At 56.3% G+C, this 26,308-nt stretch overlaps 1 protein-coding gene across 3 annotated transcripts in view; it reads right to left on the minus strand.

Moving 5' to 3' along the window:
• The window catches only part of MYO7A (myosin VIIA), an 87,228-nt gene that overhangs the window by 27,227 nt on the left and 33,693 nt on the right, over positions 1-26,308 (minus strand). For all 3 annotated transcript variants that reach the window (XM_078616745.1, XM_078616746.1, XM_078616747.1), the window contains 21 exons: positions 25,678-25,888; positions 24,194-24,329; positions 22,108-22,214; positions 21,514-21,705; positions 20,318-20,476; positions 18,336-18,428; positions 17,476-17,570; positions 16,130-16,214; positions 15,279-15,428; positions 12,508-12,615; positions 11,519-11,752; positions 9,900-10,043; positions 9,338-9,444; positions 8,411-8,537; positions 6,866-6,985; positions 5,923-6,096; positions 5,084-5,314; positions 4,522-4,692; positions 3,988-4,105; positions 2,429-2,558; positions 1,163-1,329 (listed from right to left, as the gene is read on the minus strand). In XM_078616745.1, coding sequence (XP_078472871.1) covers positions 1,163-1,329; positions 2,429-2,558; positions 3,988-4,105; positions 4,522-4,692; positions 5,084-5,314; positions 5,923-6,096; positions 6,866-6,985; positions 8,411-8,537; positions 9,338-9,444; positions 9,900-10,043; positions 11,519-11,752; positions 12,508-12,615; positions 15,279-15,428; positions 16,130-16,214; positions 17,476-17,570; positions 18,336-18,428; positions 20,318-20,476; positions 21,514-21,705; positions 22,108-22,214; positions 24,194-24,329; positions 25,678-25,888 — 3,059 coding nt within the window. The remainder of the gene's footprint in view (positions 1-1,162; positions 1,330-2,428; positions 2,559-3,987; positions 4,106-4,521; positions 4,693-5,083; positions 5,315-5,922; positions 6,097-6,865; positions 6,986-8,410; positions 8,538-9,337; positions 9,445-9,899; positions 10,044-11,518; positions 11,753-12,507; positions 12,616-15,278; positions 15,429-16,129; positions 16,215-17,475; positions 17,571-18,335; positions 18,429-20,317; positions 20,477-21,513; positions 21,706-22,107; positions 22,215-24,193; positions 24,330-25,677; positions 25,889-26,308) is intronic.

A 26,308-nucleotide genomic window follows, 5' to 3' on the forward strand; every position in this document is an offset into this window, starting at 1 on the left:
TTTCAGATTCAAACGTTTTGGATTTTGTGTCGGGAAGGACACATTTTTTTCCAATGCTCAAGATCATTTGCATCACCCGACGCCACGTGACTTCACCTTTGGCAGGAAGTGATGCCATGAAAGCGTTGTTATCTAAACACATTCCTGCGGAGGGAGCTGGTAGGAACGTTGAGTTGCTCGGTCAATGGCCAGGGTCAACGGCGGCGTGGTGTATTCCGCAAATATGCCCGACTGTGAGGGCGGGCACAAGCCGGCGTGAGTAGGTTAAACGTTGAGTTTTATAAGGGCACCACGGGGTGACCAGCCCCTCCCCACCCAGCCCCACCCCTCCCACCCCCCACCCAGCCCCACCCTGCCCACCCAGCCCCTCCCCACCCTCCCCTCTCCACCCAGCCCCACCCTCCCCACCCAGCCCCTCCCCCCACCCTCCCCTCCCCACCCAGCCCCTCCCCACCCAGGCCCTCCCCACCCTCCCCTCCTCATCCAGCCCCTCCCACCCCACCCAGCCCCTCCCTGCACGACGGATGGACGGACACAATAATCCCCTGTGGGCTGGTGTAACCAGGAGGTTCCTACCAGTATGAATATAGTAGACAGATATAGTCTCTAGACAACAGACAGACAGAGCTGTCTCTGATGGGGTCTCTAGACAACAGACAGACAGATGGGGTCTCTAGACAACAGACAGACAGAGCTGACTCTGATGGGGATCTCTAGACAACAGACAGACAGATGGGGTCTCTAGACAACAGACAGACAGAGCTGACTCTGATGGGGGTCTCTAGACAACAGACAGACTGATGGGGTGCATCTAAACAACAGACAGACTGATGGGGTCTCTAGACAACAGACAGACAGACAGAGCTGACTCTGATGGGGGTCTCGAGACAACAGACAGACAGATGGGGTCTCTAGACAACAGACAGACTGAGCTGTCTCTGATGGGTGCGTCTAGACAACAGACAGACAGAGCTGACTCTGATGGGGGTGTCTAGACAACAGACAGACTGATGGGGTGTCTAGACAACAGACAGACAGAGCTGACTCTGATGGGTGTGTCTAGACAACAGACAGACTGATGGGGGTCTCTAGACAACAGACAGACAGATGGGAGCGTCTAGACAACAGACAGACAGCCAGGGCGGCCTCCGACGGCTCGCACCGATGACGCGGCTCTCCTGCATCGCTACGAGGTGTCGCGATCGGCTCCTGAGGCCCTGCAGGAGCAAGACGAGGAGGTCGTTGAACTCGTCGGCCGCCGGCGTGGCCAGCACCATCTCGTCGCCCCGCAACGTCGACATGGTCACGGCGGGTCCCGCCAGCTTGCGCCTACGCTCACGTGGGCATAGGGGTTGGGGGGCCGCGACGGCAAAGCGGTTAACGTATTGTTAGGTTTTTTTCGGTAAAGTCACGTAGGTAAAACATTTAAATTAATAAAAGTAAAATTATAAAAATAAAAAAAATCACGACGTTTCGGAGGCAACACAAGCTTCCGTCTTCAGGTGGAACCGTCACAGCACGCTTGCTGTATCAAGTACATGATACAGCAAGCGTGCTGTGATTTTTATTTTATTTTTATTTTACTTTCATAAATTTAAATTTTTATTTTTTACCTACGTGACTTTACCGAAAAAACCCAAGAATATAGTGGTTAACGTGCCTTCACTACGAACCCGGAGGTCCCGAGTTCGATTCCAGTTCAAATACAGAGCCACACATAGACGTACACACTAACATTTAAACAAAGACAAAAGATCCCCCGTATAGCGTTAACAGACTGTTGGGGCAAGTGCTGTTAGCGAGTAGCACCTATGAAGGCGACGTGTACACACCGCACATGGTACTCTGACCTCGTGCCAGGCTAGGTGCACACACACGCACACACACGCAAACACACGCACACACGCGCACGCACCGGCTGGTGGTGGTGATGGCGACAATCTCTGACCTCGTGCCAGGCTAGGTTCACACACACACAAAGAAAAACAAAGAACCCCCGTATAGCCTTTAACAGACTGTAAGGGCAAGTGCTGTTAGCGAGCACCTATGAAGGCCGGAACGGTCCACGAGGGGATGGGTGGCCACCACCACGCCCGACCGCCTTTGTCTCCCCAGTGGCGATGTTTACACACCGCACCAGGTACTCATTTGAGGCTGAGTCGACCTAGGGGAGGCCCAGGACCGGTTCAGATAATCGTCACTGGGTGTTAGCCGTGAGCGGGAATCGAACCCGGGTCGCCGGGTTCATAGCGCAGTGCGCTAACCGCTACACTACCGCTCCCCACATACGCACACACACGCACACACACGCACACACACGCGCACACACACGCACACACACGTACACACACGCACACACACGCACAGACACGCACACACATGCACACACACACACGCACACACACGCACACACACGCGGCGCACGCACCGGCTGGCGGTGGTGATGGCGACGATCTCGGGGAAGGTGAGCAGCATGAGGACGTGCTCGTCCCCGTCAAGCAGGTGCAGCCCCACGGAGCTCACGGCGGCGATCAGCTCGCTCTTGAGCACGCTCGGACCTGCCGCCACGTGCCACCGGGAGCACACACGCACGTGGTCGCACGGCGGTCACACACGCACGTGGTCGCACGGCGGTCACACACGCACGTGGTCACACGGCGCTCGTGGTCGCATCGCCCTGTTCCACTGGCACGCAGACAGCCGAGCCGACGACGGGACCCCCCCACGTGGGGGTCCCGGTGGATTGCCACCGGCTATTTAAACTTCACCGCGAAGACTGTTTTGATTTTTTACCAGGTAAGGCCCCCAGTGAACTACGTGGCTCGTATATTTCGATTAAAGCTTTCGTGACTGCAGGGATTCGTCTTCTTGGTTCCAAGAAGATACATGGCTCGTTTTTCAGAAGTGACCTGGACACACAAACGACAGCTCAACGAAGCGTGCTGATCATCACGTGGAAGATGTATAGCAGCCAAATACTCTAAGCGCGTGATGTTGATTCTAAATTAGGAGGGAAAAACCAGAGGACCGGAGAAAAATCCACGCGAGCACGGAGAGAGAGACACGCAGACTTTACCAAAAGACGCAAAGAATATAAATTCCTGCAGTCACGAAATGCTTTAAGTCAAGATTTGAAGTGAAACTCATTGGAAACTATATTTCTTTTACGAGGTGAGGCCCCACAAAGCCATATGGCTCTTTTTCAGAAGCGACCTGGCTATCACAAATGATAGCTCAACGAATTGGGCTCATCATCATCATCATCACGTGGAAGTTGTATACCAGCCAAATACTCTCAACGCGTGTGACGTTAATTGTAAATGTGGAGGGGAAAACCAGAGAAAAATCCACTCGACCACGGGGAGAGCGAGAGAGACACACAAACTCCAAATATACAGCAGCAGGCGTCAGGGTCGGGATCGAACCCACGACCTCCTGTGTACCAAGCGAGGTGGTTAACATCTCATAGCCACCGTGATGATGATGAGAGAGAGACACACACAAAAACTCCAAATATACAGCAGCAGGCATCATGGTCGGGATCGAACCCACGACCTCCTGTATACCAAGCGAGGTGGTTAACATCTCATAGCCACTGTGATGATGATGATAGAGAGACACACACAAAAACTCCAAATATACAGCAGCAGGCATCATGGTCGGGATCGAACCCATGACCTCCTGTGTACCAAGCGAGGTGGTTAACATCTCGCCACTGACAACGCGCTCGCAAGATGTCCGAATCTGGCTCGGAGGGGGGGGGGGGGTCAAGCGGGTTTTACAAATTTGGCGCCCGTGTCACCTGGTGTCAGCGGCAAAGTCGAGGCCCTGCGGCCCGTTTTGTCGCCGCGCCCAACATCGGAGAGGTGGGACGTCGCGCTCACGCCGTCCGCGATCGTACCGGGTGAGAAATTCGTGCGGCTTTAGACCCTTTGACCCTCGGGCCGCGGGGCTGCCGCCCTCCCTAACCGTGCCGAGCGATCTTACCCGACACCTTGTAGGCCTCGAAGAAGCGGGAGAAGAGAACGGGCCACTTTACGCGCGCAAAGTCGACCACCTTCTCCTGCACCGCCAGAGCGCTCAGGCCTTGCTTCGCGTAGTCAGACTGCGCACACGCGCGCACACACATACACACGCACACACACGTGTACACACACGCGCACACACATGTACACACACGGGCACACACGTACACACACGCGTACACGCGCGCGCACACACACGCACACACGCGGACACTCACCCACACACTCTCACCCACACCCACCCGCCCACGCACACTCACCCACGCACACTCACCCACGCACACTCACCCACGCACACTCACCCATGCACTCTCACCCACGCACACCCACGCACACTCATCCACGCACACTCACCCACGCACACTCACCCATGCACTCTCACCCACGCACACCCACGCACACTCACCCACGCACTCTCATCCACGCACACCCACCCACCCGCCCACCAAAGCACTCTCAACCGAACCCCCCCACCCCCCCCCCCCGTGCCACCCACCTGTCTCAGCGCCTCTTCCACCTCGCCGGCCCACACTGAGCGGTGTTTGGCGGCGGTGAGCGCCCGCTCGGGCACCGTCTCGGCCACCGCCTGAGCAACGTCCGCTGCCGAGGGGCTGGCGCCGTGCTGCACGAAGCAGCGCCACGCCACCAGCTGCACCAGCTCGGAGTCCTGGCACACGCCACGCCGCGCACGGTGCAGCGTCAGCCCCCGGTGAGAGAGCCTCGCTCCCTCCTTCGCTCGCTCGCCCCCTCGCTCGCCCCCTCGCTCGCCCCCTCGCTCGCCCCCTCGCTCGCCCCCTCGCTCACCCACGTGTTGTGGCGTGACACCCACGTGTTATGGCGTGAGTCACGTGTTGTGGCGTGACACCCACGTGTTGTGGCGTGACACCCACGTGTTGTGGCGTGAGTCACGTGTTGTGGCGTGACACCCGCGTGTTGTGGCGTGACACCCGCGTGTTGTGGCATGACACCCGCGTGTTGTGGCGTGACACCCGCCGTGCTGTGGCGTGACACCCGCGTGTTGTGGCGTGACACCCGCCGTGCTGTGGCGTGCGACTCACCGTGTCGGCGCGGTACTCGCCGAAGCGCAGGCCGCGCACCACCTGGCGGTAGATGAGCTCGGTGGCGACGGCGTCGGCGCCGGCGTCGTGCCACGGGGCGAAGAGCTCCTTGCGGAAGATGAGGCGCCAGGGGGCGGCCTGCTCCGTGCCGCCGGCCTGCTCGCGACTCAGCTGCTCGCACTGCGACACCGCGTCCAGCACGTGCTCCCGGCCCCCGCCCAGCGACGACACCTGCGGTCGCGACGGGGTCACGGTGGGGTGACGGCAGGGTCACGGTGGGGTCGCGTCGGGGTCACGGTAAGGTCACATCAGGGTCACGGTAAGGTCATGGTAGGGTAACGGCAGGGTCACGGTGGGGTCGCGACGGGGTCACGGTGGGGTCATGTTTGGGTCATGGCAGGGTCACGGTGGGGTCACGGTATGGTCATGGTAGGGTCACGTCGGGGTCACGGTGGGGTCACGTTGGGGTCACGGTAAGGTCATGGTAGGGTCACAACAGGGTCACGGTGGGGTCGCGATGGGGTCATGGTGGGGTCACGACGGGGTCACGGTGGGGTCATGGTTTAGAGCAGGGGTCGGCAACCAACATAAATATAAGAGGCAACTTTTTTTTTTATTCCGTGAACAACATTTGAAGAGCCGCGATGCAACGTGAATTCGAGACGGTGGTGCTGCATAAATAACTGTCACGAAGCAGCCTTCGAAAGAGCCGCCGGTTGCCGACCCCCTGGGTTCAGAGTTACGACGGGGGTCACTCGCCCCGTCACTCGCTCGTCACCCGGTTATCACCCCTCCCGTCACCCCTCCCGTCGCCCCTCTCGTCGCCCCTCCCGTGTCACCTTGTTCTGGAAGGAGATGAAGAGGGAGAAGCCGAAGTCGTCCTGCAGGCCGATCTTGCCGGCGAGAGCCGCCACGAGCTCGCGCGCCGTGCACGCCGAGTCGGCGCTCAGCGGCACCGTGCGGCCGTCCATCAGCGCCACGGGCAGCGGCGACACGCGCCGGGACTTGGTGGCCTGCGCCGGGTCACGGGGGCGGTGAGGGGACCGCCACGGGGGGAGTCGGGGGGCAGCGAGGGATTGGGGGAGTCAGGAAGAGCGAGGGATTGTGGAGGTGGCGGTGTAAATAGTCGCGGTGGTGGTTGTGGAGGTGATGGTGGTGGGTGTGGTGGTGGAGCTGATGATGAAGATGGTGATGGAGGTGGTGGTGGTGGAGGTGTGATAGTGGTGGTGGTAGCAGTGATTGTAATGGGTGTGGAGGTGGTGGTGGAGATGATGATGAAGATGGTGATGGAGTTGGTGGTGGTGGTGGTGCTGGTGGTGGTGGAGGTGTGATAGTGGCGATGGAGGTGGTAGCAGTGATTGTAATGGGTGTGGAGGTGGTGGTGGAGGTGATGAGGGAGATGGTGATGGAGGTGGTTATGGTGGAGGTGGTGATGGTGGAGGTGGTGGTGATGGAGGTGTTTGATAGAGGTTGTTGTCGAGGTGGTGATGGAGGTGGTGGTGGTATTGGTTTTGATGGAGGTGTTGGTGGTGTCTGTGGAGGTGGTGGTGGTGGTATTGGTGGAGGTGGTGGTGATGGAGGTGGTGGTGTCGATGATGGTGGTGGTGTCTGTGGAGATGGTGGTGATGGTGGAGGAGGTGCTGGTGGTGGTATTGGTGGTGATGGTGGTGTCTGTGGAGATGGTGGTGGTGATGAAGGTGGTGGTGGTATTGGTGGTGGTGTCTATGGAGATGGTGGTGATGGAGCTGCTGGCGGTGGCGGTACAAGGAAGAGGCTACCCACCTGCATCTCGAGCCAGCTGGGGGGCTGGGTTCGGCACCCGTTGGCCAGAGTCCTCTTGAGACGCGCGTCGCAGTACGGCGCGTACCCTGGCGGGCCCTCACTCAGGAAGCTCCTCAGGTACTGGGCGGGGGGGCAGGGAGGGGAGGCGGGGCAGAGGGGGGCAGAGGGGGGCAAGGGGGGGCAGGGGGGGGAGAGAGGTGTCGTTCCATCGTGTCTGTGCGAGCGTGTGTCGTCGTCGCTGGGACCGCGTGCGCATCGTCACCGGAGCCGATACCAGGAGTTTGATTCCGCTCGCGGCCACCGCCGACACCGACGACGATTATATCTCAGTCGGTCGTGGGCCTTCCCTGGGTCGACTCAGCCTCAAATGACTACCTGTCTGGGGAGAGACAAATGCTGTCGGGCGTGGTGCTGGCCACCCACCCCCTCGTGTGCCACATTGTTGCTGTTTCTCGCTAACAGCACTTGCCCCGACAGTCTGTTAAGGCTACACGGGGGAATCTTTGTCTAGTATGTATGTTGTATGTATGGTGTATGTATGTTGAACTTTTTTTTCCACCGCACGTAAGCCAACCGTGCCTAATCGGAGGCACGGGCGAGTGACAACCAAACACTTTCCATCTCTCAGACGATGAGCGTGGTGACCGATGAGAGGGCTTCGTCCTCTCTGGCTGTGCAGGCAACTGAAAAGGTGTTGTTGATTTCCCACCCACGACTTACCCCCTTGACGATTTCTGGGCAATTTGAAACCGAAATAAAACGATGCTTATACGGACTGCGACATTCACAAACCACCACGGCGAGTGACTGGCAGCAGTTTAAAACTAGACTTTAATTGAAAAATAAGAATGGGTTTTTACCCCTTTCTGGCAATAAAACAGGTGTTCAGATTCTAAATTTGAAGCTTTCGTGACTGCAATGATTCATATTCTTAGGTTTTTTCGGTAAAGTCACGTAGGTAAAAAATTAAAATTAATAAAAGTAAAATAAAAGTAAAATAAAAATCACGACGTTTCGGAGGCAACACAAGCCTCCGTCATCAGGTGGGACAACCACAGCAAAAATGTTTTTGCTGTGTTGCCTCCGAAACGTCGTGATTTGGTTATTTTTATTTTATTTTCACCTACGTGACTTTACCGAAAGAACCAAAAAAGATGTGAGAATCATTCTTCAACTTAAAACAAAAAAAAAGTAGCAAACATTTTTTTGTTTCATATCGGGTCGGATTTTTTTTAAATCTTACCAGGTAAGGCCCCGACTGAGATGCTACGCAGCTCTTTTTCAGAAGCGATCAGGCCATCACGAATGATGGCCCAACGAAGTGGGCAAATCATCATCATCATCACCAAGGTGGACATTCACAGCAGCAGCCAAACAACTCGGAAAACACGCACGACGCCGATAAACGTGGGAGGGAACAAAAACGGAGGACCCGGAGAAAAATCCACGCGACCACGGGGAGAGAGAGAGAGAGACACGCAAACTCCACGACCTCCTGCGCACCAGGCGAGGGAGTAAACGTCTCAGGTGGTTGGTGAGCGGCACCTTGCTGAAGTTGTCGGAGGGAGGGAAGCAGCCGAGGCAGAGGGAGAGGAGAATCCATCCGCGGGCGTAGCTGCTGCGGATCAGATTGTCGCCGATCTGCTTGCAGATCTGGCAGTAGATCTCATCCCTGGCGCACGCCAAAGACAAAGACAAAGATTCACCCTGTACAGCCTTGCGGGCAAGCGCTGTTAGCGAGCACAAAGACAAAGATCCCCCCCGGTATAGCCTGAACAGACTGTCGGGGCAAGTGCTGTGAGGGGACACAAAGACAAAGATCCCCCGTATAGCCTTAACTAATTGTTGAGGCAAGTGCTGTGAGCGAGCACCTACGAGGGGGTGGGTGGCCAGCACCACGCCCGGCCGCCTTTGTGGCAATGTTTTTTTTTTAAACACCGCACCAGGTACTTATTTGAGGCTGAGTCGACCTCGAGGGAGGCCCAGGACCGTTTCAGAAAATCATCACTGGTGTTGGCCGTGAGCGGGAATCGAACTCGGGTGGCCGGGTTCTTAGCGCAGCGCGCTTACCGCTACACCGCCACTCCCCACTGCACCACACACGTACACACAAAGATAAAGACAAAGATAAAGACAAAGATCCCCGTATAGCCTTAACAGACTGTAGGGGCAAGTGCTGTTAGCGAGCACCTATGTAGGCCGGCACGGCACACGAGGGGGTGGGTGGCCAGCACCACGCCCGACCGCCTTTGTCTCCCCAGTGGCGATGTGTACACACCGCACCAGGTACTCATTTAAGGCTGAGTCGACCAAGGGGAGGCCCAGGACCGGTTCAGATAATCGTCACTGGTGTTAACCGTGAGCGGGAATCGAACCCGGGTCGCCAGGTTCATAGCGCAGCGCGCTAACCGCTACACCACCGCTCCCCACACACACACACGTGCACACCCACACACGTACACATACACGTACCGGATCGCGGGCCGCAGGATGGCATAGCCGATGATGAAGTGGACCTTCTGGAGGTTGTTGAGAGGCGCCTCTTCCAGCCACTCGGTGCCCTTCGCTCCGCGCGGGTTCTGTGCAGAGCCACGTGGGGCATCGTCGCCTTGAGGAACCACCACACCGGTGCAGTGTGTGTGGTGTGTGTGTGTGGGGTGTGTGTTAGGTGTGTGTTAGGTGTGTGTGTGTTAGGTGTGTGTGTGCGATGTGTGTGTTAGGTGTGTGTGGTGTGTGTGTGTGTTAGGTGTGTGTGGTGTGGTGTGTGTGTGTTAGGTGTGTGTATGCGATGTGTGTGTGTGTGTTAGGTGTGTGTGTGTTAGGTGTGTGTGTGTTAGGTGTGCTCTGTGTGTGGTGTGTGTGTGTGGTGTGCTGTGTGTGGTGTGCTGTGTGTGTGGTGTGTGTGCTGTGTGTGTGCTGTGTGTGTGCTGTGTGTGTGCTGTGTGTGTGCTGTGTGTTTGCTGTGTTGTGTGTGTGGTGTGCTGTGCTGTGCTGTGTGTGCTGTGTGTGTGTGTGTGCTGTGTGTGTGCGCTACCTGCAGGCTCTCGTAGATGACGCGGATGATGGACACGCGGTTGGGGTCACGGGTGGGGTCACGCGCCCCCTGACCCCCCGTGGCTTGCGGCTCGGGGAGATCTCCCATGAAGCGCAGCACCATCCTCCACACGGCCACGCTCGCCTGGGGGACACGCACACACACACACGGTACATACACACACACGGTACATACACACACGCACACACACACACGGTACATACACACACGCACACACACACACGTACACACACACACGGTACATACACACACGTACACACACGCACGCACACACACACGCCAAGGCAACTGCACGACTCAAAATTCAACAAATCTACGCGCTTTTTTCATAGCAACATAAATGTAATTTTGTATGGCCCGCGAATGATGTTATAAATATCCAAATGGTCCTTGGCAGAAAAAAGGTTCCCCACCCTGAACCCAAGAGGGCACGTGGCCTGCATAGAATAAGGGCGTGGGCCCAGAAGGGGACCAAAGAAATAGGTGATGTAAGGTCCCAGAACATTCTGGAACAGATCCCAAAGGGGGCGTGGCCGAGGGCGGAGCGAGGCCACGCCCAGGAGGATAAAAGGGGCAGTCCCGGGAGCGTTCTGGGCTGTCTTCTGGAATCAACCCGCGATGCTTCGGGCTTCGGTCGTCACGTTCGACATCGTGGGTCAGGCAGTACGTTACTGGCCTGACCCGTTTATATAGGGACCTTGTTGAGGTCTTGCTCCGTGGTAGTTACCACGTAGTTAGTTATCCTGAGTGGTTTGTAGTTTATGTAGTTACCCTGTTGGGGTGTGTAATAAACGTGTTGCCTCCATGTACAAGTGTCTGCTTCCGTGGAACCCACTACATATTGATACTGGCAAGAAAGGTCACGTATTAAAAAAAAAACACGATAGCAGTAGAAGTACAGGACAGGTGAACCAATCACCCAAACACACACAAATACAACACTGAAACCATCCCCATCCTCCCAGGCAAAGCCCCACTGAGGTATTAATGTTCATTTCAAAAGCTACCTGGCCACAAATCGTAGCTCAACAAAGTGGCCCATCATTTGGACATTTATAGCAGAAAATTTAGATAAATATGGTAACGCCTCTACTTACGAACGAGTTCGGTTTCAGAGGTCTGTTCATAAGTCGATTTGTTCGTAAGTCCACATTTACGCCTGTCGATTCCAAACATGCTATACGGCGTGCACACTAAATACGGGGAATGGCTTTAAAAGTTGTATAATCTCCTGTGGACGTAGATGCCACCGGCTCTTCACGTCCTGCAGATGTAGATGCCACTGGTTCTTCACGTTCTGCAGATGTAGATGCCACCGGTTCTTCACGTTCTGCAGATGTAGATGCCACTGGTTCTTCACGTTCTGCAGATGTAGATGCCACCGGTTCTTCACGTTCTGCAGATCTAGATGCCACTGGTTCTTCACGTTCTGCAGATGTAGATGCCACCGCCGCCATCTATTGCGCGGCGGTTGAACTTACGACTCTCGGTTTCCGAACGGGCAACTGGACACACGCACCGGCTTTGCTCGTAACCTCTGAAAGTTCGTAAGTCGATTTGTTTCGTAAGCAGAGGAGTCCCCGGAGTGTAGAACCCACCCGCCTGTCCGTCTCGTCCTGGTGGTGGAGCAGCGGCGCCCGCAGCAGTCGCCTCTCGTGCGTGTGCGTGGAGCTGCCCTGGAAGTTCACGGCGGCGAACTTGGCGAAGGTGTAGTCCCGGAGCTCGCCGCGGCGTCGCTTCTCCTCCTCGTCGTCGTCGTCGTCGTCATCGCCACGTTGCCCCAGGTCCTCATCCAGGTCCGTCGTCATGTCCATGCCGACGTGGTCCATTTCCTGGCGGGGTGGTGGTGGTGGGGGAGAGAAAGGGGAGAGTGCTGCTGGCAGGGAGAGAGGGTGGTGGTGGTGGTGGCGGTGGGAAGAGAGTGGAGGAGAGAGAGGGGAGAGTGGTGGTGGTGGTGGTGGCGGTGGCGGTGGGGAGAGAGAGTGGTGGTGGTGGTGGTGGCGGTGGGGAGAGAGTAGTGATGGTGGTGGTGGCGGTGGGGAGAGAGTAGTGATGGTGGTGGTGGCGGTGGGGAGAGAGAGTGGTGGTGGTGGCGGTGGGGAGAGAGGAGAGAGTGGTGGTGGTGGCAGGGAGAGAGAGGGGAGAGTGGTGGTGGTGGTGGTGGGGAGAGAGAGTGGTGGTGGTGGTGGCCGATGCTTAAACGAGTGGAAACTCAGTCTTAAATGAATGAGTGAGCGAGCGAGTGAGTGTGGTTACCGAGCTGCGCTACGAACCCCGCGACCCAAGTTCGAATCCCGCTCACGGCCAACGCACTGGTGACGATTATCTGAACCGGTCCCGGGGTCTCCCCTGGGTCGACCCAGCCACAAATGAGTACCTTGCGCGGTGTGTAGTAAACACCGTCACTGGGGAGACAAAGGCGGCCGGGCGTGGTGCTGGCCACCCACCCCCCCTACATGCGCCCGGCCGGCCTTCATAGGTTTGTTGTTATCCTAACAGCGCTTGCCCCTTGCAAACTACACGGTTTATAGGGGGTCATCTCCATCTCTGTGTGTGAGCGTGCGAGCGAGCGAGCTTGCAACGGCACCTCCATGGCGGTGAGTCCCAAGAAGCCGAAGATCTCGTCCAGCATTTTGTCTTCGTTCCTGTCCAGGTCCATGTCCTCCTTGAATTCCTCCTGGACCATGGGCAGACCCTGCACCGCAACGTTGGCCACATTCACAGTTCAGAGCCAGCGACGGTCAGAGGTCGCAACCGGGTACCCGATACCCGTACCCTACCCGATACCCGGCTACCTGTACCCGGCCGGGTACGGGTACCAGTTTGCGACCCTGGTGCGGCCGGGTACGGGTAGGTCGTGAGTCATTGGTGAGTAACTGTTTGTCACTCATTTCCCAACGTCTTGTCTCTTCTCACAATTCAAGTTCCTAGAATCAACCCACCTGCGCCTGCAACATGCCTTCATCCCAGAGGTCGCAATCAGGTACCCGATACCCGTACCCTACCCGTACCCGGCCGGGTATGGGTAGGGTAAGGGTATGGCCGGGTACGGGTACCCGTTTGCGACCCTGGTGCGGCCGGGTACGGGTAAGGAATCAAAACCCGTTTGCGACCTCTGGCGACGGTGCCATAGCCACTGGGGGACCACTTCAGATCAAAATATTTTGGGGGAGCCCAATTATTTGGGGGGGGGGGGGGGGATGAAGGGGGCTTTTTCACTGCCGGGGTGGCGGTGTTGGCTGTGAACGTGGCCTGTAATCCAGCACTCTGGAGGCAGCGAGGTTTTGTGGATCACACGCGCACACACACACACGGTATGGCATTTGTTTCTGTCTGTACGCGGATCGAGCATTTTATCCCCCCTTCCCTCCCCTTGGCACGAGTGGGTTTTCTCCATGTGCTCCGGTTTCTCTCCCACGTGCGAACGCCCATTGATTGGCCGATTAACACCTTGATATACATAGAGGACCGCAGAGCTTGGCCAATTGTTGGTGACGGCTCACTGTGTTGGCTGCTGCTGCCTTCCCACTCCTCGTCTGTGGTTCCTTCTCCTGGCGCCTCTGAGTCGTCCTCTCTCTCTCTCTGAATCGTCCTCCTTCTCTCTCTGAGTCGTCCTCTCTCTCTCTCTGAGTCGTCCTCTCTCTCTCTCTCTCTGAGTCGTCCTCTCTCTCTCTGAGTCGTCCTTTCTCTCTCTCTCTCTGAGTCGTCCTCTGTATCTCTGAGTCGCTCTCTCTCTGAGTCGTCCCCCCTCTCTGAGTCGTCCTCTCTCTCTCTGAGTTATCCTCTCTATCTCTGAGTCGCTCTCTCTCTCTGAGTCGTCCCCCCTCTCTCAGTCGTCCTCTCTCTCTCTCTCTCTGAGTCGCCCTCTCTCTCTCTCTGAATCGCCCTCTCTCTCTCTGAGTCGTCCCCCTTTCTCTGAGTCACCCTCTCTCTCTTTGAGTCATCCTCTCTCTCTGAGTCGTCCTTTCTCTCTGAGTCGTCCTCTCTTTCTCTCTGAGTCGTCCTCTCTATCTCTGAGTCGTCTTCTCTCTCTCTGAGTCGCCCTCTTTCTCTCTCTCTCTGAGTCGACCTCTCTCTCTCCGAGTCGCTCGCCCTCTCTCTCTATGAGAGCGAGCGAAAACTGGGCAGGGAGAGGCGAGGAGAGGCGGCTGCGGCGGCGTTACAAGTTGAATCGACGTCTCATCAAATCCGAGCGAGGTGACGGAAGAGATTTTTAGACGAGACAACCGACACGGACGAGCGGCGAGGAGCGCAGACGGAAATGAGAGGCGAGGTGAGATGAGACAGAGGGAGAGAGGGAGGAAGATGCACTCGAGGAGGGCCGTTAAAATCAGTTTACGTGCAAATCCCAACAAACATGACTGGTACCTCATTTGGCAGTAAAAAATATGATAATTGGTTTTTTACCCTTTTATCTGGCAACAAAACTGACACCTTTTTTACGCCTTTTCGCGTCATGTGAGACTAGGCTGTAAGGAAAGCTGTCTCGGGTGTGGACCATACATTATCAGAGTTATGTTTTTTGTTTGCATTCAGACTTTATCAAACATGACTGGCTGAATAACGCGAGCATCCAATCAAACCATTGCAGGTGGTGTCCCGTTCACCGTCGAATCTCGGAACGCGCAATCGGCTCGGCGTTCATTTTATTTAGGGTGGCGCAGCATCGTTGTCTTTAAAGACGTTGGTACTCACCGCAGAGAACCGTGGTAACACAACCACCGGCAATCTACGATAGCTGATAATTGGTTCTTTACCCTTCTATCTGGCAACAAAACTGACACCTTTTTACAAGGAGTCATGTTTGCATAGACCGCAATACCTGCAGTCATAGTACGATAGCTGGCGGCAAAACTAAGCCTCGGTACTGATCAAGTTAATTTATTTTAGTTTTCCTTCAGATTCTGTTCTGATGACGTACGCCTACGTACGTCATCGGAATGGAAAAAAGGGTAAAATCACTCTCATCTCCGTCTTGCATCTCCCTTCTCTCCTCTTGCTCCGTCGACTCAACTCGTTTCTCCCTCTCGCATCCGGTACCTGTCGTTGTCTCGCCCACATCTCGTTCGTCACCTCACTATAGGATTTCGTACAATGGAACAGTGGAGGGGGGTGGTGCATGTACCCCCTAAAACAATTGACCCTTAGGGCCCCCCAAACGGACCACCACCGCAACAACCGCACGCGACCACCCCGACGCATCTCCTCCGCCGAAAACGCCCGCAACTTGTCGCTGCCGAGGCCTGCGACGGGAGAAGCCTGACATAGGCCCGCTGGCCGGTCTTTCCGGCCCAGCCGTCTCCTAGGGGAGGGGGGGGGGGGTGGCGGCAGGGCGGCTGGGTCCCCCCGGCCCCTCACCTGGGTTTTATGGAGCCGGTAGCGCCGGCGAGCGATGAGGCCGCGCGCGTGAGCCTGGATGACGACGGCGGCGCGTCGCGTGCGGGAGAACTGCAGCACCAGCTTGCGGCTCTGCACCACCGCTTGCAGCCGGGCCAGGCCCAGCTTGATCTGAGTGGGGGGAGGGAGACGCGGGGCGACAGGGTTCGGTTAGAGCGACGGAGGAACTCACGGGTTCAATTCCACCGGTCGGGTGTCAGGAAGAATGGGTGGAGCAGGCTGTTGACAAGCCACCAGGCTCTTCCCTTTAACGTTAGAACTGGCGACATTAGCAACGTGCAGATGTCCAACCTCTTTCGCACCGTGCGTAGCCAACCGAGCGAAGCAGGAGGTGCGGAGCGATGCGGTCACGGTTGTGTTCATTGCATGCCTTGGGGATTGTGGCTGATCGATTTAGGGATGTCACAGTGGCGAAATGTTAATTACCTCGCCTGGTATGCAGGAGGACGTGGGTTAAATAGCGACCTTGCCACAGATAGAGTGTGCATGTTTTTCACGTGGTCGCGTGTATTTTTCTCCTGGTCCTTCGGTTTTTCCCTCCACATTTAGAATCAACGTAACACATTTAGAGAATGTGGCTGCCATACATTTCCACATGATGAGCCACTTCGTTGCGCTACGTACCCCAGTGGGCCTTACCTGGTAAAATAAAAAGTTATTTTAATAGCTTAGTCGAGGCAGGTAAGCCGTGCACCATATGCCGTACGGTGCAATACCGCGGTATCGCCGCCGCCCGCGGTTAATCCAAGCATGCTACGTCCGTGGCGGCCTCCGGCGCTGAGCCCCAGCCCCAGCCCCCCCCCCAGCCCTACCGTGAGGTAGAATCGACGCTCCGAGTAACCGCGCCAGTGCTTCTGGATCATGACGGACGCCGCCCTCATCTTCAGGAAGCGTTTCCTGCGGGCGACGCGGATCGCATGGCGAGTCGAGGACCGTCGTCATTATTCGTCCAGGGGAAATCCGTTGAGCTGTGAAGCTCTTTATTATTTTCTTCTGGCAGACGCCCACCGCCCGTCCCAATCTCACCGTCCAGGTGGGTGACGAATAGTAATATACATCGCGTAGCCCCACCCACTACTCAGGTAGCCCCTGTCCGCTATTCGGGTAGCTCCGCCCACTACTCGGATAGCCCTGCCCATTACTCGGGTAGCTCCGCCCATTACTCGTATAGCCCCGCCCATTACTCGGGTAGCTCCGCCCATTACTCGGATAGCCCTGCCCATTACTCGGGTAGCTCCTCCCACTACTCAGGTAGCCCCTCCCACAGCTCGCGTAGCTCCATCAACTACTCAGGTAGCCCCTGTCCGCTATTCGGGTAGCTCCGCCCACTACTCGGATAGCCCCGCCCATTACTCGGGTAGCCCCGCCCATTACTCATGTAGCCCCACCCACTCCTCAGGTAGCCGCACCCTCTGCCTGCATCATGAGTTTTTTCTAACGGGGACAAAGTCCGTAAGACTTTTGACAAATTCTTTGTGACACCGGGGACGGCCTTTCTAAAACCGGGACGGTCCCGACACAACCTGGACGCATGGTGGTTAAAATTTTGTGTAACCTGGTGGTGAGTGACCTGGGGCATGAGTATGCCAGTAAGGGGAGGGGAGGGGGGGCGATGATTTCTGTAGTTGCTGCTGCTGTGTGTGAATGTGTGGGGAGCGCCAGTGTAGTGGTTAGCATACCACCCGAGTACGATTCCCGCTCACGGACAACACCCGTGACGGATTATCTGCATCGGTCCCGGGTCTCCCCTAGGTCGATTCAGCCTCAAATGAGCACCTAGTGCGGTGTGTAAACATCGCCACTGGGGAGACAAAGGTGGCCGGGCGTGGTGTTGGCCACCCACCTCCTCGTGTGCCGTGCCGGCCTTCATAGGTGCTACTTGCTAACAACACTTGCCCCAAAAGGCTGTTGCAGGCTATACTGGGGATCTTTGCATGTGTGTGGGAAATGGTGGCAGGGGGGCGTGCTGCTGGCCACCCACCTCCTCGTATTTCGTTCCAGCAGTCATAGGCGTTTACAAACAGCACTTGCCCCAATAGTCTGTTACAGGCTATATAGGGTAGGGGGGTGGTCTTTGTCTTTGCGCAATCCCAATGGAGTGGAGGCGCGGTGCGATTTTGGGTCGCGAGCGTCTCATCACGCCACGGTGGGGCCTCACCGCGCGACGTAGACACGCATCACGCCCTGGATCTTGGTGACCTTGTCGTTGATGCTCTTGTCCCGAGACAGCTCCAGCACCATGTCGTGATTGTCCTGGCGGCAGGCGAGACAACGGGAGGTGACACACGCGGGCGCCGGTTCCGGAGGATGCTCATCGGCGACTTCCGCCGCGCCCACCCACCGACCCACCGACCCACCCACTAACCCACCCATCCACCCACTGTACCCACCCACCCACCGCTCACTGACCCACCCACCGACCCACCGACCCACCGCGCACCCACCAACCCACCCACCCACTGTACCCACCCACCCACCGCTCACTGACCCATCCACCGACCCACCGCCCACCCACCAACCCACCCACCCACTCTACCCACCCACCCACCGCTCACTGACCCACCCAACAACCCACCGCCCACCCACCAACCCACCACCCGCCCATCCACCGCCCCACTGACAGACCCACCCGTTGCCCACCGACCAACCGAACCAACCCACCCACCCACTGTACCCACCCACCCACCGCTCACCGACCCACCCACCCACCACCACCCACCCACCGCCCACCCACTCACCCCCCCACCACCCACCCCCAAAATCCCCCCTACCCCCCCCCCCCAGCGCCTTCGATTCTACAAAAACCGTGCCGCACGCGTGTGATGAATTCGCGACCGAAATGTTAACCTGTACGTACATGTTTAACTTTTTTTGCACCGTACGTAGCCAACCGTTGCTAATCGTAGGTGCCGAATGATGACGTATGTATGTTGGACTTCTTTCGCACCGTACGTAGCCAACCGTTGCTGATCGTAGGCGCTAAAGCTTGAAATGAATCGCGCGGGCAAGGGACCGAACCTTGAGGAAGACTTTGTTCTTTCCGATCTGAAAGTCCTCGTCCTTCCCCAGCGTGGCCCCCAGAATCTTCTTGCACGTTCCCATTGGGTTCGCCTGCCACGAGCAGCAGTAGCCAGCGGAGGCAGCGGGCGCGTGAGTGCAAAGTGAGAATCAGAAAACGCATTTCTACTGCAGGAGGAGGAATCCGATGAGAAATATCATGGGACATTTTTTTTTGCCACTATAAAAGTATGAAAAATAAGAATGGGTTTTACCCCTTTCTGGCAATAAAACAGGTTCTAGATTTTAAGCTTTCGTGACTGCAAGGATTCATACTCTTAGTTCTTTTGGTAAAGTCACGTAGGTAAAAAATGAAATTAAAATTTATAAAAATAAAATTAAAATAATATTTTTTATTTTATTTTTATTAATTTTAATTTCATTTTTACCTACGTGACTTTACCAAAAGAACTGAGAGTATGAATAAAACAGGTGTTAAGATGATAATTGGTTTTTTACCCTTATATCTGGCAACAAAACTGACACCTTTTTTTTTTTTACAAGGAGTCATGTTTGCATAGACCACAATACCTGCAGTCATAATGCAAACAAAACACATAACTCTGATAATGTATGCACTGTCCTTGAAGTTGTTTGGTCCACACCCGAGACAGCTTTCCTTAGAGCCTAGTCTCACATGGGTTGGACCAGATGACGCCAAAATGCGCAGGTGTTAATATGTTCAAACACCAAATATATATCATGGCACCTCCATTGCCAGTATAAAAATGTGAGAATAGGTTTTACCCCTTTCTGGCAGTAAAACAGGTGTTGAGATGTTAAAACACCAAACAGAAATCTTTTTACAAGGAATCATGTCTTGACTTACGAACTTTCAGACGTATGAACAAACCTGGTCCGTTGTTTGCATGTTTATTACTGCCAAAAAGGTATCCCATTTTGTAGCTGCTCACCCCAAGCTATAAATGCCCTGATAGTGCATTGTCTTTGTACTATCAGAGCATGTTCGTTTGCATGTCCATCACCAGTACGTGTGGTTAGTGCGAACTTGCTTCCTTGCAAAAGGTTTCTATTTGGTGTTTGAACTTCTTAACACCTCCTGTTTTATTGCCAGAAAGGGTAAAACCCATTCTTATTTTTTTCAAATTGGTCCGTATGTCCAGTTGCCCGTTCAGACCGAGAGTCGTACGTTCAATCACCCCGCAATAGATGGCGATGGTGGCATCTACATCTACAGAACACAAATAACACGTGGCATTTACATCTGCAGAACATGACGCAGAACCAGTGGCATCTACATCTTACAGAACGTGATGAACCAGTGGCATCTACATCTACAGGAGATTATACAACTTTTGAAAGCAATTCCTCATGTTTATTCTACAGGCCGTACAACGTGTTTGGAATCGACAGGAGTAAAGTTGGACGAAAAATCGACTTACGAACAAATCGACTTATGAACAGACCTCTGGATGCCTTGTATAAAGGTGTCAGTTTTGTACCAGTTTAAAGGGTAAAAACCTACTATATTTTGCTACTGGTAAAGGAGGTCTCATAGTGTATATGCTTACCCTGAGCTCTCAATACTTTGATAGTGCGCTGTTTTTGAGTTGTACCCCTTTTGGCGTCATCTGGACCAACACCAATGGAGACTAGGCTCTAAGAAAAGCTGTCTCGGGTGTGGACCAATCAACTTCAAGGACAGTGCATATCATTATCATTATCAGAGTTGTTTATTTTTGTTTGCATTTTGACTGCTTGTGCTGTGGTTATTGCAAACATGATGCCTTGTATAAATGTGTCAGTTTTGTACCAGTTTAAAGGGTAAAAACCTACTACTACTAAAGACCTCTGGAACTTAACTCGTTCGTAAGTAGAAGAATCCCTGTACTGTGCTGTTACTATTGCCCCTTGGCGGCCTGGTGGGGAGAAGGTGGAGAAGGCGGGGGGGGGGGTGGGGGACGGTGGCCGTCGGTTCGCACCTGGGCCTCCTTGGGCTGGAAGCCAGGCAGCGTGAAGCGATAGCGCTCCACAAACTCGGCAAAGGTGTAACGGATGGGGTATCCCGACCTCCGGATGCGGATCGTCTCCATCATCCCTGAGTAGCGCAGCTGGCGCACGAACAGCTCCCGGTCGAAGAGCTGTGGGGGTCGGGTCGGGAGGGGGGGGGGGCGGTGAGGGGGGCAGTGGGGGGGGCACGAGGGACAACGCGGAGAGAGGGAGATGGGGGAATGATGCACAGATAGAGAGGGGGGGCAGCCGATGGGTGCACGCGGATGGGAGAACGAACCTCCTGCCCCTGGCCCGCACCCCCGATTTTTTGTCGGAATCAGAATCTTTATTTGGACTGGAGGAGGAATCCGATGAGCTTCATAGCTCTTTTGTTCACAGATGTCAAGTAAGGGGGCCACGGGGTCAGAACGTCACCACGACAAGCGATAGATAAACACGACAGGAGTGCAAAGTATAGGAAAGGGAAATCAATCACACAAAAATATATGCGAATAAAACTACGCTATTTATTTGTATCTTACCAGGAAAGGCCCACTGAACTATCAGCTTCTTAATCGGAGGTACGGGATAAGGACAACAAAGTAAACACAAAAAGCCACCCGAAAAGAAATGAGTGTTCAACCTAGATTTAAAAGATAATTATAATAATAAAGCACGAGCGGGTTCAGTGATGCCCGGTCGGGAGAAAATTTAGACTGCAGCGCCGGTACAGCGGTGCCGGCAACCGTCGACGTTGCCGGAATGGCAGTGCCAGCAGCGTCGACGGAGCTGGAACAGCAGTGCCGGCAACTGTCAACGTTGCCGGAACGGCGGTGCCGGCAACTGTCAACGTTGCCGGAAAGGGCGGTGCCGGCAGCGTCAACGGAACCAGAACGGCGGTGCTGGCAACCGTCGATCTCGCCGGAACGGTGGTGTCGGCAGCGTCGACGTTGCCGGAACGGCGGTGCCGGCAACCGTCGACTTCACCGGAATGGAGGTGCCGGAAGCGTCGACGGAACCGGAACGGCAGTGCCGGAAACCGTCGATCTCGCCAAAACGGCAGTGCCGGCAACCGTCGACTTCACCGGAACAGCGGTGCCGGCAACCGTCGACTTCACCGGAACAGCGGTGCCGGCAACCGTCGACGCAGCCAGAACGGTGGCGTAGGCAAGCGTCGGCGGCGCACCAGGGGCTTCTTGACGTCGTTGGGTTTGATGCAGCGGATGAACCACGGCTGGCACAGGCCCAGCGCCTTCATGAGCTCCTCCAGCGACTTGCGGAACTGCCCGCTGAGCGTGGTGGGGCGGCGGTGCGTCAGAGTGCCATGCACCCTCACCGAGTCGCCGGCGCGCTTGTGGAACGGAATCGAGCCCTTGTCCTGCAGCGACAACAGCGGTGGGGGCAGCATCGGTGGAAGCAGCAGCAGCAACATTAACCAGCAGTAGCATGAGGAGCAGCAGCAGTAGGAGCAGCAGCAGCAGGAGCAGCAGCGTTAACCACCACCACCAGCAGCAGCAGCAGTAGCAGCGTTAACCACCACCACCACCAGCAGCAGCAGCAGTAGCAGCAGCGGCTTTATCTCTGTGCTCGCAAGCGGCGCTGACCACGCGAGCGCCACTTTCGGGGAGCGGTGCAGAGCGGTGTGGTGCAGAGCGGTGTGGTGTGGTGCTGTGCGGTGTGCAGTGCGGTGTGCGGTGCGGTGCGGTGTGCGGTGCGGTGTGCGGTGCGGTGCGGAGCGGTGTGGTGCGGTGCAGTGCAGTGTGCGGTGCGGTGCACGCACGGTGTTCAGGTCGCCGGCGAAGATTCGCGTGAGGAAGGAGTTCTTCGATGACTGCACCAGCGCGAGGATGTCGGGGATCAGGGAATCGCGGTTCTTCTCCAGGAACCCTGAGCGAGGGGGGGTGGGGGAGGGGACAAGCGACATCGACCACCCCACCCCGGGTGAGCGCCGGTTTCCATTGTCTGGTTCAGGTTTCATTGTCTAGTTCAGGTTTCATTGTCTGGTTCGGGTGGCCGCAGTAATGGGAGCTGTATGGATTCATCTTCTTGGTTCTTTCGGTAAAGTCACGTAGAAGGGAAATAATACAAATAATACAAATAAAACATAATAAAATAATTCTCACGACGTTTTGGCCACAACGCTAGCAGCCGTCCTCAGGTAAAGAACAGGTCTGTCGGAAAGACAGCGTCTGAATGAACCTACGAATGAGCCAACGGCAGGCATTTATAAACAATACGAAACACAACAACAAAGCACTCAAACGCTGTCCCCGTAACGCTCAAGTACACACTACGCAACCCCATAGACACCGCCAAAAGCCTGGCGGTGTCTATGGGGTTGTGGCCGAAACGTCGTGAGAATTATTGTATTATGTTTTATTTTTATTCTTTTATTATTTCCCTTTTACGTGACTTTACCGAATGAACCAAGAAGATGAATCCCTGTAGCCACGAAAGCTTTAAATCTAAAAAAGCTGTATGGATGTTGAACTTCTTTCACAGTGTACGTAGCCAACCGTTGACCCAGCCAACGCATGTGCGTTCACCCCGACGCACGCACGCTCACCCTGACGCACGCGCGCTCACCCCGACTCACGCGCGCTCACCCCGACGCACGCGCGCTCACCCCGACTCACGCGCGCTCACCCCGACTCACGCGCGCTCACCCCGACTCACGCGCGCTCACCCCGACTCACGCGCGCTCACCCCGACTCACGCGCGCTCACCCCGACTCACGCGCGCTCACCCCGACTCACGCGCGCTCACCCCGACTCACGCGCGCTCACCCCGACTCACGCACGCTCACCCCGACTCACGCGCGCTCACCCCGACTCACGCGCGCTCACCCCGACTCACGCGCGCTCACCCCGACTCACGCGCGCTCACCCCGACTCACGCGCGCTCACCCCGACTCACGCACACTCACCCCGACTCACGCACGCTCACCCCGACTCACGCGCGCTCACCCCGACTCACGCGCGCTCACCCCGACTCACACGCGCTCACCCCGACTCACGCGCGCTCACCCCGACTCACGCACGCTCACCCCGACTCACACGCGCTCACCCCGACTCACGCACACTCACCCCGACTCACGCACGCTCACCCCGACTCACGCGCGCTCACCCCGACTCACGCACGCTCACCCCGACTCACGCGCGCTCACCCCGACTCACGCGCGCTCACCCCGACTCACGCACGCTCACCCCGACTCACGCGCGCTCACCCCGACTCACGCACGCTCACCCCGACTCACGCGCGCTCACCCCGACTCACGCGCGCTCACCCCGACTCACGCGCGCTCACCCCGACTCACACGCGCTCACGCCGACTCACACGCGCTCACCCCGACTCACGCACGCTCACCCCGACTCACGCGCGCTCACCCCGACTCACGCGCGCTCACCCCGACTCACACACGCTCACCCCGACTCACGCACGCTCACCCCGACTCACACACGCTCACCCCGACTCACGCGCGCTCACCCCGACTCACGCACGCTCACCCCGACTCACACGCGCTCACCCCGACTCACGCGCGCTCACCCCGACTCACGCGCGCTCACCCCGACTCACGCGCGCTCACCCCGACTCACGCGCGCTCACCCCGACTCACGCGCGCTCACCCCGACTCACGCGCGCTCACCCCGACTCACGCGCGCTCACCCCGACTCACGCGCGCTCACCCCGACTCACGCGCGCTCACCCCGACTCACGCGCGCTCACCCCGACTCACGCGCGCTCACCCCGACTCACGCGCGCTCACCCCGACTCACGCACGCTCACCCCGACTCACGCACGCTCACCCCGACTCACGCACGCTCACCCCGACTCACGCACGCTCACCCCGACTCACGCGTGCTCACCCGAGCTCTCATAGAACACGTCCCCGGCGAAGTGCGAGATCCCGAAGCGCGTGTTGTGGTTGCTCCGGGGTGGGATGAAGTGGGCGTTCTGCTTGTGCTGCGCCGTCAGCTTCGCGAGCATCGTGGCGTCCGTGCCCTGCGGAGGTAAGAGGGGGTGGGGGACATCATTGCGTGTCGTAGGAGAAAGGGGACTCCTCTACTCACGAACGAGTTAGGTTCCAGAGGTACTGTACGTAAGTCGATTCGTTCGTAAGTCCAACTTTACTCCCGTTGATTACAAACGTGTTGTACGGCATGTACACTAAACACGGGGAATGGCTTCAAAAGTTGTATCATCTCCTGTGGATGTAGATGCCACTGGTTCTTCATGTTCTGTAGATGTAGATGCGACTGGTTTTTCGCGTTCTGCAGACGTAGATGCCACAAGTTATTTACCTTCTGTAGATGTCACTACAGAACGTGGACATACGGTCCAGGTTTGTCCGTATCTATGAAAGTTCGTAAGTCGAATGTTCGTAAGTAGAGGAGTCCCCGTAGTCGCAGTCATCCAAGCCAGCAATGGGGCCGTTGCGAATATCCCTCCGGGCGCTGCAATCCATCGGCCCTCGGCAGACATCCTGGGCGCCACAGTGGCGAGGAGATGTTGCCTACCTCGCCTGGTATACAGGAGGTTTGTGCGTTCGATCTCGCTCAATGCCTCCTCTATATAATTGGAGCGTTCACGTTTCCCCCGCACCCCCCGGTGGACGCGTGGATTGTTTTCCTCCCCGTTTAGAATCGACGTTACGCGTTTCCAGCATTTGGCTGCCGTTGTGAATTTCCGCGCCGTCGACGATGATGACGACGACGATGACGATGATGACTACGATGATGACGATGATGACGACGACGATGATGACGACGATAACGACCATGACGACGACGATGATGACGACGACGATTACGACGATGACGACGATGATGACAACGACGACGACGATGATGACGACGACGACGACGACGATGATGACGACGATGACGACCATGACGATGATGACGACGACGATTACGACGATGACGACGATGATGACAACGACGACGACGATGATGACGACGACGACGACGACGATGATGACGACGATGACGACTATGACGATGATGACGACGACGATTACGACGATGACGACGATGATGACAACGACGACGACGATGATGACGACGATGACGACGATGACGATGATGATGACGATGACGATGACGATGACGACGACGACGATGATGATGACGACGATGACCACCATGATGACGACGACGACGATGATAAGCGGCCCACTTAGTCGAGCAATCATTTGTGGTAGCCGGGGTCGCTTCTGAAGGAGAGGCTGTACACATAGCTGAGTGAGGCCTTACCTTGTGAGGGGGGGGGGGGGGGTGGGGAGCGATGCTCAAGCCATCTATCGACGAGGTTTAAAACGAGCAGCAGTGGCGTCGGTCGCGGTTCCAACCTGCGGGAATTTGCTCTCCTCGTCGATGAGCGCGATGAGGTTGAGCGGGCGGCTGGAGATCATGTCGAGGGCCTCCTGGTTGTCCGTGAAGGTGATGTTCTTCCACGAGATGGACTCTCGCTCGTACTCCTCCTGCTCCAGCTTGAAGATGTGGCCCACGAAGAACTGCTGCAGCGCCTCGTTGGCCAGGTTGATGCAGAACTGCTCGAAGCTGTGACGAGGTGGCACCGGGGGGGGGGGGGGGAGGACGAGGAGACACGGGTGAGAACTCAAGAGACCAAGATAGGGGTGGGTGGGTGAGTGGGTCGGTGGGGGAATAAATGAATGAGATGATGAATCAATGAGTTCAAGAGTTACAAGTTGATTCTGTGTAGCTGGAGGAGAACTCAAGAGACAAGGATAGGGGTGGGTGGGTGGGTGAGTGAGTGGGTGGGTGAGTGGTTGGGTGGGTGGGTGAGTGAGTGAGTTGGTGAGTGGTTGGGTGGGTGAGTGGTTGGGTTTTTGAGTGAGTAGTTGGGTGGGTGGGTGAGTGGTTGGGTGGGTGGGTGAGTAAGTTGGTGAGTGGTTGGGTGGGTGAGTGGTTGCGTTCTTGAGTGAGTGGTTGGGTGGGTTGGTGAGTGTTTGGTTGGGT

This window comes from Lampetra planeri, chromosome 51 (assembly GCF_965212315.1).
Source record: "Lampetra planeri chromosome 51, kcLamPlan1.2.h2, whole genome shotgun sequence".
NCBI lineage: Eukaryota > Metazoa > Chordata > Hyperoartia > Petromyzontiformes > Petromyzontidae > Lampetra > Lampetra planeri.